The 13,147-nt window shown below is 49.7% G+C and overlaps 1 protein-coding gene across 1 annotated transcript in view; it reads left to right on the forward strand.

Moving 5' to 3' along the window:
• CPAMD8 (C3 and PZP like alpha-2-macroglobulin domain containing 8) overlaps positions 1–13,147 on the forward strand; it is a 67,066-nt gene that overhangs the window by 11,486 nt on the left and 42,433 nt on the right. Inside the window, exons 6-12 of the mRNA XM_036240652.1 lie at positions 1,021–1,038; positions 1,461–1,515; positions 2,537–2,650; positions 4,594–4,678; positions 5,797–5,905; positions 8,096–8,323; positions 10,979–11,149. Coding sequence (XP_036096545.1) covers positions 1,021–1,038; positions 1,461–1,515; positions 2,537–2,650; positions 4,594–4,678; positions 5,797–5,905; positions 8,096–8,323; positions 10,979–11,149 — 780 coding nt within the window. The remainder of the gene's footprint in view (positions 1–1,020; positions 1,039–1,460; positions 1,516–2,536; positions 2,651–4,593; positions 4,679–5,796; positions 5,906–8,095; positions 8,324–10,978; positions 11,150–13,147) is intronic.

The raw sequence follows: 13,147 nt of genomic DNA on the forward strand, positions 1-13,147 counted from the left end.
CTCCAGGCTCCAGGCTCCAGGCAGGTGCTTCGGGGTTCAGACTTGAAAGCACGTGTTCTGGGTCTTCGAGGAACCTGGCAGGGGCTGTCTGAGAAAATACCTCATTGGTAGTCTGTGAGGGTACCTGGAAGAGCCATCCCTGGTTGGGGGCAGAAAAAAATCTGGAAAGGAGGTCAGGACCATGATGGGAAGCCCCTAAGACAGGGCTTGGCCATACCACCCTCATTGCTAATGGCAACTATATGAGTTTGCTAGGGCTGCTGTGACAAAGTACTGTGAAGTGGGTGACTTCATCACCAGAAGTTTGTTCTCTCCCAGTTCTGGAGGCTGGAAGTCCAAGATCAAGGTGTCGGCAGGGTTGGTTCCTTCTGAGGGCGGTGAGGGGAGCATCTGTTCCAGGCCTCTTGGCGTGGCTTGTAGTTGGCTGGCTTCTCCCTGTGTCTTCACATTGTCTTCCCTCGATGCCAGCAGTTTTCAACCCTTTCATCTCATGGCACACATAAACTAATTACTAAAATTCCGTGGCACATCAAAAAATATATTTTTTACCAATCTGACAATAAATAGGTAAAATTTTGATTAATTAACATGGAACGGCTATTGTTGTGTTGTCTATTGTCATTTTTAAATTTGACATTCTAAGGGAAAAGAGGTCATTGTCCCTGACTAAGCAGTCAGGTATTGCATGTTTAAAACATTTTTGTGGCACATCCGTTGAAAATTGCTGCTCTGTGCATATCTGTGTCCAAATTGCCCCTTCTTCTAAGGACACCAGTCCTATTTGATCAGGACTTATTCTAATGACTTTGTTTTAAGTTGATTATCTCTATAAAGAACCATCTCCAAATACAGGCACATTCTGCGGTACTAGGGGTTAGGATGTGAACATACCAAGTTGGTGGGGTGGGAGGAACACTTCAACCCATAACAGCGACTGTGGGTGTCCCAAGGAAACCAGGCCACACAGGGGTGGGGGGATTTCTGGGGCAGGGTTGCTCACTGCCTCTGTCTTTGTTGCAGCTGAAAGCCTACATCCTGGTGAGTGGCCTGCTGCCTCAGCTTTGTCTCAGCCTGGTCAGCCTGCTCTCAGCGAGACCTGGCCTGTCTCCGCCCACTGCCACTCACGCTCCCTGCCTGCTCAGTGCCTGAAAGGATGGAACTGGCTCATCCCGGTCCCTGGGTCTACTGTGGGCCAGGCCAACCATGTGTGTCTGTCTCTATGTAGTTTCCACACAGATTCCTAAATGGTGGTCCCTAAATGGTGAGACAGACCCAGCCCGGCTCCTTTCACCCTCTTGTCCTCAGACAAGTACCTTCTGTATCATGAGCCCTTGTTTGCTCCCATGTAAATGGCTAATACGGGGCCTGCCCTCCAACTTGTCCAGCCCTGGAGAGAAGGTCCGCACAAACGTGGGGCATATACCAGCTGCACTGAGTTCGCTGTGTGTGTTCCCCTGCAGGACCCCCGGGGCTCAAGGATGATGGAATGGAGACACTTGGAGCCCGTGTGCTGCGGTAATTTTCTTCCCAGCCTCTCCCCTTCTTCCTTCTGTGCTTGGGGGGCTGCACCTTAGGGTGGCAGATGCAATAAACCTTCAGGAAAATAGAATGTGCTCTCTCAGCGGACCCTCCACCTGTTTCCCTATGCCTGGGATCCGCTGGGTGACCTTCCCTTAACTGAGGACCTTTCTGGAACATTGGGGCTTCATTTTTCAGCACCCCAACCTTCCTCCCACTGGAGGTCTTCCACTACATCATCCCCTGCCCAGCACGAGATGTGTCTTTCCCAGCGAGGAGTCAGAAGCTCTGCTTTGGCTGAGAAGTTGGCATTTTTTTCTTCCTGTGTGACAATGAGGGCTGAGCTTTCCCCTTTAGCTTTGACCCTAAGGGGAGTGGAGCCCTGAGAAAGGGGACGTCATAGGTGGGATTTGGGGAAACTGAGGAAAGCTGTTTAGTCTCAGCTGGGAACATGTGACAGACCCAGAGTCCTTCTCAGGGGTTTCCGGGCTCCACGTGCCTCTGTGAGCCAGATGTGGAGGGCGGGGCCTCTGGCAGGTGTGCGGACCATGTGGTTTGTGCAGTGTTATGTCTTTGGGTCCCCTGGGCTGGCCTTGGCCCTTCCCCATTTCCACTCTTCTCTTCCGGATTCTGAGGGCTGCTGAGTGGGACAGGGCATGTGCAATCTCCCCAACCAAAGGAAAGACTCCGGCGGGGGCCAGAGTGGATGAGCTGGATGGCCTGTCTCCCTGGCTTATCCAGTTTATGGCCTGCACCCCACTTGGTGGCAGGGCTCTCCCAGGATCCCAAGAGGCAGTGTCTCCCTGCTCCCCCCTCCAGCCTGCAGGGGTGATTGTTCTGTACAGATCCCTCAGCCTTGGTGTGGTCTCCGGTTTCTCTGAGGGGCTGCTTGGTGGAGGGGTAGGCACAGGGTCCCCAGAGTGCCCCTCCCTGGACCTCACCGTTGCCGGACGCAGGGCCCAGTTAGCTCTCTGCACACGCACTTCCCCAGCTTGAGGGGGTGTCTCTGTTGACACAGGCATCATCAACATGACCTTCCCATTGTCTGACCAGCCGGTGCTGGGAGAATGGTTCATTTTTGTTGAAATGCAAGGCCACGTGTACAACAAGTCCTTTGAAGTTCAGAAGTATGGTAAGTTGGAGAATCTGGGGTCTTAGGATTGCAGATCTGGGAGAAACCACCCATCCAGGGATGACACAGATAATGAGGGGAAGGATGGCTGGAGCCGTACATAGAGGGCTCAGGACAGCCAAGCATGGTGTGGAGGGCTGGCCTTCGTTATGTCTTTTCTGAAAAAATGGTGGTAAGCCCAGCTGGTGTGGTTCAGTCGACCAAGAGGTCGCCGGCTCAATTCCCAGTCAGGGCACATGCCCAGGTTGTGGGCCCGATCCCCAGTGAGGGGCGTGCAGGAGGCGGCCAGTCGATGTTCTCTCTCTTCAGTGTTTCTATCTCTCCCTCTCCTTTCCTTTCTCTCTAAAATCAATAAAAATAAATAAAATGGTGGTAAAATATAAGTAACAGAAAATTACCACCTTAACCATTTCTTTTATTTAAAAAATTTTTTTATTCCTCACCTGAGTATATCTTTACATTAATCTTCAGATAGAGTTGGAGGAAGAGAGAGAGACAGAGACAGAGACAGAGAGAGAAACATCAGTGTGAGAGACCACACAACCCCAACTGGGGTCAGGGATGAACTGCAACCGAGGTACGTGCCCTTGGCCAGTATCCGGGACTCTCTGGTCTGTAGATGACACTTTTACTGCTGAGCCAACCCAGCCAGAGCACCACCTTAACCATTTCTAAGTGTCCAGTTCAGTGGCATTAAGAGCATTCACAGTGTTGTGCTACCACCACCACCGCTACCTCCAGAACTTTCATCTTCCCAAACTGAAACTCTGTCCCCATTAAACACTAACTCCTCATACCCCTTCCCCAGCCCTTAGTCCCACCATCTACTTTCTGTCTGTGAATCTGACTCCTCCAGGGACCTTATGTAAGTGGAATCACAGTATTTTTTCTGTTGTGACTGGCTTATTTTACTCAGCATAATGTCCTCAGGGTCCGTCTATGTTGTAGCAGGTGTCAGATGTCCTTCCCTTTTAAGTCCATCATTTCCATTTGTTCTCTCATCCTTGTTCTGTTCCTGTGAGGCATCTACATTTTACAGATGGGGAAACTGAGGCTGAGAGAGCCATGAAGGAAAGCGCTCAAGTAATGAGCTAGGGAGTGAAGCTGGCAGATTCAGTTACTCTGTTTCTGTGCTGAAGTCTCCTTATGTGGTCAAGGGCATCTCCTTTTAAGAGGAAGATCCTGGAGAGAAAAGCCGTAGAGGTCAGGGCATGGGTTGCAAACAACAGAAGCCCAGTGAAAATTCAGTGAGCAAAAGAAAAGGAGTTTATTGGCTTGTGTAACAGGCTGTCAGGATCAGGTTTCCTCCATGCTCCTCCCGGGTGTCAATCCCTCCTCCCCAAGTTGTGAGCTGCACAGGGTGACCAGATGGTCGGTCGGATGCTCCAGGACAGACCTGCAGCAACAAGAGACCCCTTTCGTCACAACACCCTCAGGAGGCCCCTAGTTGGTCCCAGAGCCACTGGCGCACCCCTGGGATAGATGAAATTTGCTACACTCAAAGTGAAATGGGGTGCTGGCCCCCCAAAATAGGAAATCAATGTGGCTGGCAAATCCCCAGAAAGCTGCCAGTGCTCAACAAAGGGTGGTATGGATTCTCACAGATGCCTCCAGTACTCTTCTGCCGCCAGCCCCATGGTGGAACCCACCTGCTGCCCTCCCCTCTGCCCTCCCACCCACCACCCTCCCCTCTGCCCTCCCCTCTGCCCTCCCACCTGCCACCCTCCCCCTCTGCCCTCCCCTCTGCCCTCCCACCCGCTGCCCTCCCCTCTGCCCTCCCCTCTGCCCTCCCACCCGCTGTCCTCCCCTCTGCCCTCCCCTCTGCCCTCCCCCCCGCTGCCCCCCCCGCTGCCCTCCCCTCTGCCCTCCCCTCTGCCCTCCCACCCGCTGCCCTCCCCTCTGCCCTCCCACCTGCCTCCCTCCCCTCTGCTCTCTCCCTTCAGTACTGCCGAAGTTCGAGCTCCTCATTGACCCACCCCGCTATATCCGGGACATGGATACCTGCGAAACTGGCACCGTGCAGGCCAGGTGACAAGGGGGGTCCCCTCCAAACCCCACCCCACAGGCATGTCCCTTCCACCATGGGCGTGCCCTCCCCCTATGGGTATGTTCCTCCCCTGATGCGATCCCCTCCCCCACAGGCATGCTCCTCCCTTTTAGGACAGGACCCCTTGAGGTGGCTCCTTCTCCAATTTGGGACCCTCCCCCTCGGGCGTTGCCCTCCCCCAGGCATGTCTCTTCCCCAAGGCTTCTGCTCCCTGCTTCCCCATAGGCAGCACCCGCACTTGTGGGATAGCCTAAGAGGGACTTGTAGAGGGCATTGCCCCCTTGATGGCCAGGCCTTCGACCAAGGCTGAAGTGTGGGGTCAACCAGAGTTCAAGAGACATTGTTCCTTTGTGGGGCTCCAGGAAGAGCCCTTCGAGGCCCCTGTCCCCACCTCACCTCTGCTGCCTGCTGGAGGCTGTAGCCTGGTTGAGGCTGCTTTCTGGCCCCCGTCTCCTCCAGCTGTGTGTGTGAAAATACAAGGATGTGCTGGATACGCACACGTTTTCTAGTTTAGAAAATACGGTTGAAGTGCCCAGTGTTATTTGTTATTCACTACAATCTCCGTGTCGCTCTGTGCCTCGTGAGCAGCTGTCCCCTCTGCCTCAGGCATGACACACATGCATGTAAATTTCACCAACATCCCTGAGATGATAATTTCATTCCCATTCTCTGGGTGGGATCACAGAAGCACAGAGAAGTCGAGTCCTATTCAAAGCTGAACTCATTAGGGCCCTTAGGACCAGGCCGCCCTCGTGCTTCAGTGGTGTCACCAGCCCCAGGGGTTGTCTCACCATCCTGGTTCAGAGATCCTCTCGGACCCTAGGTCTCTTTTTCTGTCAAACATGCGGTTTGGTACAGAGGATTGCAGGGCCCCAATGTCATCTGTCCTGACGCAGGGCTGCAGGGAGGGCTGTGAGGTTGGAATCCAGAATGGGGAAGGACATGATCTGTGTGAAGGACATGATCTTGGCACAGTTCCCTGAGCACTCCCTGGTAATAGTCACTAGGTAGCCTTGGAGGACACCACCCTCGACCAGCTGCTGTACCAGTGACCACACTTCTGCTTGTGAAATTAACTACCCTTGTCCTTTTGTTCCAGATATACCTTTGGGAAACCCGTCTCTGGAACCTTAATGATCAACATGACCGTGAATGGTGTGGGGTACTACAGCCAGGAGGTGGGGTGCCCCATCCTCCGAACCATGAAGGTAAGAAGCAGGAACCTCATGCTGTTCACCCAGTGCATCCCTTCCCACAGGGTCTGCCCTCAGCTTCAGCTCTGTTGTCATCCATTTTATTTTAATTTCTAAAACAGTATACATTAGGGATCTTCCTGATGATAAAATTCTTGTGTGCTGAACAGAGACTTTAGAAAATTTTTATAAAGGAAAATAAAGATGATTTGTTCTCTGACAGCCTGACATAACAACCACTATTGATATTTTGATGCATTTTCTTTCAGGATTTTGTATATAAAGTTAAAAATTTTTTTTTTAATGAGCCCTGGCTGGTGTGGCTCAATTGGTTGAGCATCATCCCACGCACCAAAGGGTTGCTGGTTTGATTCCTGGTCAGGGCACATACCCAGGTTGTGAGTTCGATCCCCCGTTGTGGTGTGTAAGGGAGGCAACCGATCAATATTTCTCTCACATCGATGTTTCTCTCTCTCCCTCCTTTCCTCTCTCTTTCTGTCTCTCTCAAATCAATTTTAAAAAAGAAAAATAATTTGATTGAGATATGATTCATGCGCCACACAATTCAAACACCTAAATAGTGTGTTTGATTCAGTGGTTTTTAGTGTAGTCACAGAGTTGTGCACACGTCACCACTATCTAGTTTTAGAATAGTTCCACCATCCCTCCCAATTCTATCATGTCCTTTTGCAGTTAATCCCTACTTCCATCTCCAGCCCCTGGCAACCACTACTCTACTCTCTCTGTCTATGGATTTGCCTGTTTGGGACATTTCATATAAATGCGATGATAGAGTGTGCGGCCTTTTGTGTCTGGCTTCTCTCATTCCACATCATTTTTTCAGGATTGATCCATGTTGCAGCACATCAGTGCTTCATTCCCTTTTAATGGCTGAATAATATTCCACTGTATGAATGGATCACATTGTGTTTATCCATTCATTGGCTGATGGACTCCACTTTTTGGTGATTGTAACTAGTGCTGCTCTGAACATTCATTTACAAGTTTTTGTGTGACCAGATGTTTTCATTTCTTCTGGGTGTGGCATTCCTGGGTCGAGTGGTGTGGAATTAAATGAAAACCACCTCCATAAGGACAAAGTTTGCTGTAGCAAGGGAATCAGCCATCGCTCGATGGCAGGCAGAGATGAGGGAAAGCTTTATAGTGAAAAAGAAGAGAAAGTGGCTTCAGGCGTGCCCCCCGGGGGCTGGTGCGTAAACGCTGTGGTCAGCAAAGCAGGCGTCTACTGGGTTAGGGACACACATTTGGCTTTCTCCAGTTGGTCCTAAGTTGGAAGTGAGGGCAAAAATCAGGCAAATTGTCCGTTTTTAACCAAGTCCTGGCTGTTAGGGGCCAAGTGTTACAGGTTACTGTTTAGTTGCTAGAGTAGGGGTCTGACTTCATGCAAATCTGATCTGTAAATGGTGGGTTGGCTTCTTGGGCTGGTAATTGCCTACTATGGGTCAGTGTTCTCTTTTTGTACATGATCTGGCTGTGGTCTATTTGGTCTCTCAATGGTGACTCTGTTTAGCCATGTAAGAAATTCCAGACTGTTTTTCAAAGCGGCTGCAAGATTCCACATTCCAGTGTATGTCAAGTTTTATAATCTGGTTTTATTTTTCTTTACATTGTGAGTGTGCTACAGTGTATCTCACACACATCCTGGAGATCCCATGCCTTTGTGCGGTCTTCCACCACTGAACCCTGTCCGTACCAGCTTCTCCCCACCCAAAGCTTCTCCCTGTCCTTTCTGTTATCCCTGGAGGCTGCCTGCTTGCTGTGACCTCTCTCTTAATTCTCTCATTTACTGAGTAATTTACTCCACAGATGTTTCTGGACGTGAATTGGCCAGGCCCTGATGGGTCCTAAGATAGGGATTGAATGGGGGGAGTTCTGTGCCCTGGGAGCAGGAGGGGAGTGAGTGTACCAGAGTGGGGCTGATCAGGTTCAAATCCCTGTCCTGCCATCTGGCTGGAGGGCAATTGTCTCACCTTCTGCCCACAGAGCAGACAGGGACATCATGCATATCTAGTAGGGATCCATCTCCACGCAGTGACCCACAGCATAGATTGGGTGTGTCACTGAGTGTCCCCCTGGCCCTACAGGTGGCTGGAGAGTCCCATACTTGAGATGTGTGTTTGCAGGTCCTCCCTCAAAGCCACTCCAAACCCAAGGGAGCACAGCCTGTTTATCTCCTGTCTCCAGATTCACGGCTCCCAGGACTTCAACATCTGCGCGAGGGACATGATCCCAGCTGACATCCCTGAGCACTTCCGGGGCAGAGTCAGCATCTGGGCCACGGTGACTACCATGGATGGGAGCCAGCAGGTGGCCTTTGATGATTCCACTCCTGTCCAGAAGCAGCTGGTGGACATCCGGTACTCCAAGGTCACCAGGAAGCAGTTCAAGCCTGGTCTGTCCTACGTGGGGATGGTAAGCGCTGGGGCGGGCGCCCAGCAGGGGCCATCTGAGGTCGAAGGCTCTTCACTGCCTGCACCCAGCTCCTGCCTGAGGGCCACTGAAAAACTACTACAGTAGGGTCCCAATTGCAGCAGGGGTAGGCAAAGCCAGCAGAGCCTGGTGTCACCTCAGGGGGAAGCTGGCCACACCCTTGACCTCTGCCTCCACCCACCATCCACACCTCTGTGCCCTCTTGCCTTCCGTGAGTCACCCACAGGATCATGGTGGTCTGTCCTCACACAGTGTCCGCCTCGTGCTCCAAATTGAGACCTCCCTTCTTTCTTTGTACCAGGATCTCGGCCACCATTGTCCCACACATGGAGACACAGCTCATGTGCCCCTTGATTTTAGGGTTGCAGCTGAAGTACCACATGCACAGTCAGAACATATATGTGGGGCTGTCAATTCAGTAAAAGGGGAACATTTCATGTACAGCTGAGAAATTACTCACCATCTGCATTAAAGAACAGAGTGAGCCCAGCTGGTGTGGCTCAGTGGTTGAGCATCGACCCATGCACTAAAGTCTTAGTAACTAAGAGGTCACAGGTTCAATTCCCGGTCGGGGCACATGCCCAGGTTGTGGGCCTAATTTCCAGTGGGGGGCATGCAGGAGGTGGCCAATTGATGTTCTCTCTCATTGATGTTTCTTTTTTTTTTTTAAATCCTCACCCGAGGATATTTTTACATTTATCTTCAGACAGAGTAGGAGGGAGAGAGAGAGAGAAACATCAATGTGAAAGAGACACATTGGTTGGTTAACACTCACATGACCCCAACCGGGGGGCCAGGGACAAACAGCAACCGAGGCACATGCCCTTGGCTGAAATTGAACCTGGGACTCTCTGGTCCACAGGCTGATGTTCTAACTGCTGAGCCAAACTGGCCAGGGCTCTCGTTGATGTTTCTATCTCCTTCTTCCTCTCCCTTCCTTTCTCTCTAAAATCAATAAAGGAAAAAAAATTTAAATAAAGAACAAAGCTATTGCCCTGGTTGGTTTGCTAAGTGGTTAGAGTGTTGGCCCAGGGATTGAAGGGTCTCAGGTTCGATTCCCATACCTGGGTTGCAGGTTTGATCCCTGGCCCTGGTTGGGGTCATTTGGGAGGCAACCAATCAATGTGTCTCTCTCACATTGATGTTTCTCTCTCTTTCTCTCTCTCCTTCCCTTCCTTCCACTCTATCTAAAAAAATCAATGGAAAAATATCCTTGGGTGAGAATAACAACAACAACAAAACGAACAGAGCTGTCAATGGGAATGACACCCGCTGAAGCCCCTGTCACCCCATCGCCAAATACCTGCACAGTTGAAGGGTTGCTCCAGAGTCCCTCAGGGCACACTGACCATGTTTCAGAACATCCATGTCATCTGAAACCCTCATTCTGACCTCATGTTTTACCCACTGAATGATTGATGTCTGAGAGTCACAAGGAACTGTCCATGGCATTGCCCACCCTGTTCGTACCCTGGCATGGCGTGAGGCTAACGGCCAGCATGTGTTGATTTGCACTGTGACTGCTTTGCCAAGTCCAAGGTCATGAGGTTTTTTTTCCTGTTTTCTTTATTTTTATTTTCTTTATTTATTTTTTATCCTCAACTGAGGACATTTTTCCATTTTTTTTATTCAGATAGAACAGGAGGGAGAGAGAGGAAGAGAGAGAGAAAGAGAGACATCGACGTGAAAGGGACACATTGAGCGGCTGCCACCTGCACGACCCAACCAGGGCCGGGGACAGACTGCAACCGAAGTACATGCCCTTAGCGGTAACCGAACCCGGGTCTCTCTGGTCCGCAGGCCGACGCTCTAACCGCTGAGCCAAACCGGCCAGGGCTTTCCTGTTTTCTTCTAAGTGTTTTATAGTTTTAGCTCTAATATTTAGGTCTGTGATCTATTTTGAGTTAACTTTTATAGAGGATGTGAGGTAGGGATCCAACTTCATTCTTTTACATGTGGAGATCCTCTGGTCCCAGCACCATTTGTTGAAGAAAGTATACTTTTCCCCACTGAACAGTCGTGGCACCCTTGGCAATGATCAGTTGGCTGTCGTAGATGTGTGGGTTTCTTTCTTTTTTTTTTTTTTTATCCTCACCCGAGGATATTTTTCCATTTTTTTGTACAGATAGAGTGGGAGGGAGAGAGAGGAAGGGAGAGAGAGACAGAAACATCGATGTGAAGGGACACATCGAGTGGCTGCCACCCGCACGACCAACCAGGGCCGGGGACAAACTGCAACCGAAGTACATGCCCTTAGCGGGAACCGAACCCGGGTCTCTCCAGACCGCAGGCCGACGCTCTAACCGCTGAGCCAAACCGGCCAGGGCTTTATTTCTAGACTCTCAGTTCTATCCCATTGGTCTCCATGTCTGTCTTTATGCCAGCATCCACTGTCTAGATTACTATAGCCTTGTAGTGACTTTTTAGTTGCAATGTGTGAATTCTCCTTTGTTCAAAGTTAGCTTTGGCTGCTTGGAGCCTCTTGCAATTCCTTGTAAATTCTAGCATCAACTTGTCTATCTTTGCAAAGAAGCTAGCTGGGATTCCAGTGGGAATCAGGTCAAGTCTAGATCATTTTGGGGAGTGTTGTCGCCCTAACCACCCTAACCAGATTGACTCTTTGGTGACCCCTTCCAGGTGGAGCTGTCCTACCCAGATGGCAGCCCGGCTGAGGGGGTGACTGTCCAGATCAAGGCAGAGCTGACACCAAAGGACAACATCTACACCACTGAATCTGTCTCCCGGGGAGGGCTTGTGGGGTTTGAAATCCCTTCCATCCCCACATCAGCCCAACATGTGTGGCTGGAGGTGGGTGAGTCACTTGGACCCTTGTCATTCAGCTAGCAATCATCAGCCTCAGTGGGCTGGGGACTCTCCCTTCCCCGAGTGAATTCATAGTCTGATGGGGAAACCCAACATGGGAATAGACAACTCAGCTGTCCCAGGGCAAGGCGGGAGGCTACTTCTGGGAGGGTGGAACAATGTATGCAGGGGCCCAGAGGACCACCATCATAGTGCATTTGGGTCCTGCAAGTACCCAGCAGGCTGAGCCATTTCAGAAAGGTATGGAGGAGGGAGTCAGCGGGCCTAACCCCTACCTCCCAAGGATGCTTGGGGTTTACTCAGAAGGTAGTGTCAGGGGACAGAGTGATTTGAATGTTAATACCCAGCAACTGCTCCAGTGGCTGTCGTGGGTCGGGGGAACCACAGGTGGGCACATAAGAGATGGTAATGAGGGGTCAACCAAGCCTGGAGCTGGTGAGGTAGAATCGCTAGGACTCAGTGTCCGACTGTTAGAGGAAGTAGGAGAAGGAGTGATTGAAGAGGGGTCCCGGCTCTGTGACAACCCCGTGGACACTGGGATGATGAGGACAGGTCCAGCTGAGAATAAACATGTAGGTGGGAGCTGAAGACACTTGTGGTCCCTGTCTCCTGTGGACAAAAACATGTCCTTAAAGATTTTTAACCACCAAAGCCGTAAGCTTGGGGGTCCCCAGGCCACTCACACTTTTTACCAACTGGCTACAAATCTGGGTGTTCCTGCTGCACCTCTACTTTACAAGTACAGGCTTTTGTTTTTTAACTATTGAAAGACATTTCTTTATTTCCATTAGTCTTCTAGCAACTAAGTAGGAGCAAAGTCCCCAAATGACTCAAATATCGGAATTAGCCAAATAATTTTCTTTCTCATAGATGTATGTCTAAAATTTAGCTTTTCCCAAAAAAAGTTACTTTAACAGAAAGATATTCTATTTCTATTATCTATTACTGTTATTCTATTTCTATTTCTATTATCAAATACTGCTTAAGAAAGAGTCTTTAATTCTTTTAAAAAGCAGAACCAATTTTAAACATTGTCTAATTATTTTTTATTGAGCTATCATTGACATATAACATTCTATTAGTTTCTGATGTGTAACAATGATTCAGTATGTGTACACGTTATGAAATGACCACTACAGCACGTCTAGTTAGCATCCATCACCGCACGTACTTTCAGTATTTTTTCTTGTGAAAAGAATTTTTAAGTTCTACTCTCTCAGCAACTTTTAAATACACAATACACGATTGTTGACTGTGGTCACCATGCTGCACATTATGTCCTCAGGACTTATTTAGTTTATAACTGGAAGTTTGTACTTTTTGCAATCACAGTTTATTATAGTAAAATAATGCAAATTAGAACAAAGCAAAGAGAGAGATGCACAATGTTGGGGGAGAGACATCTGTAATACTTTCAACAATAAAGATAACATTTAAAAGAGAGAGAGATGCCTCGGACGTGAGCTGGGAGGGTCCCAAATTTGAAGCTTCTGGTGCCATCCCCATGGAGTCGGGACCCTGGCTCATCAATGTGTAATGACAGACACAAAGAACTGCCAACCCGGGGCGCTCACTTATTCTTCGGTGTCCACAGATTTTATTGGGGTTTCATTACATAGGTGCCCCTGATTGAATCATGGGCCTTAAGACTGAACTGTCTCCAGCCACCTCCCTTCCCTGGAGGTTGGGCTGATACCATGTGGCTCAGATCCCCAGCCCCCTAATCACATGATTGATCTTTCTGGTGTGGCTGTTCCCTTCCTGATTCATCTCATTATCACATATTATCAGGAACCACCACGAATAACAAACGTGCTCTTACCGCTCTGAAATTCCAGGGCTTTAGAGGCTACCTCCGAGGAGCTGAGGAGCTGGACGAAGCCAGGCCAACATCTTTATTTTTTATTACACATAGATCTTAAATTCCCCCTCTGATATCTCACCTATGTTAACTGCATTCTTTTAGCAGCAAGTAAAGGTGAC

The sequence above is a fragment of the Molossus molossus genome, unplaced genomic scaffold (assembly GCF_014108415.1).
Source record: "Molossus molossus isolate mMolMol1 unplaced genomic scaffold, mMolMol1.p scaffold_m16_p_4, whole genome shotgun sequence".
NCBI lineage: Eukaryota > Metazoa > Chordata > Mammalia > Chiroptera > Molossidae > Molossus > Molossus molossus.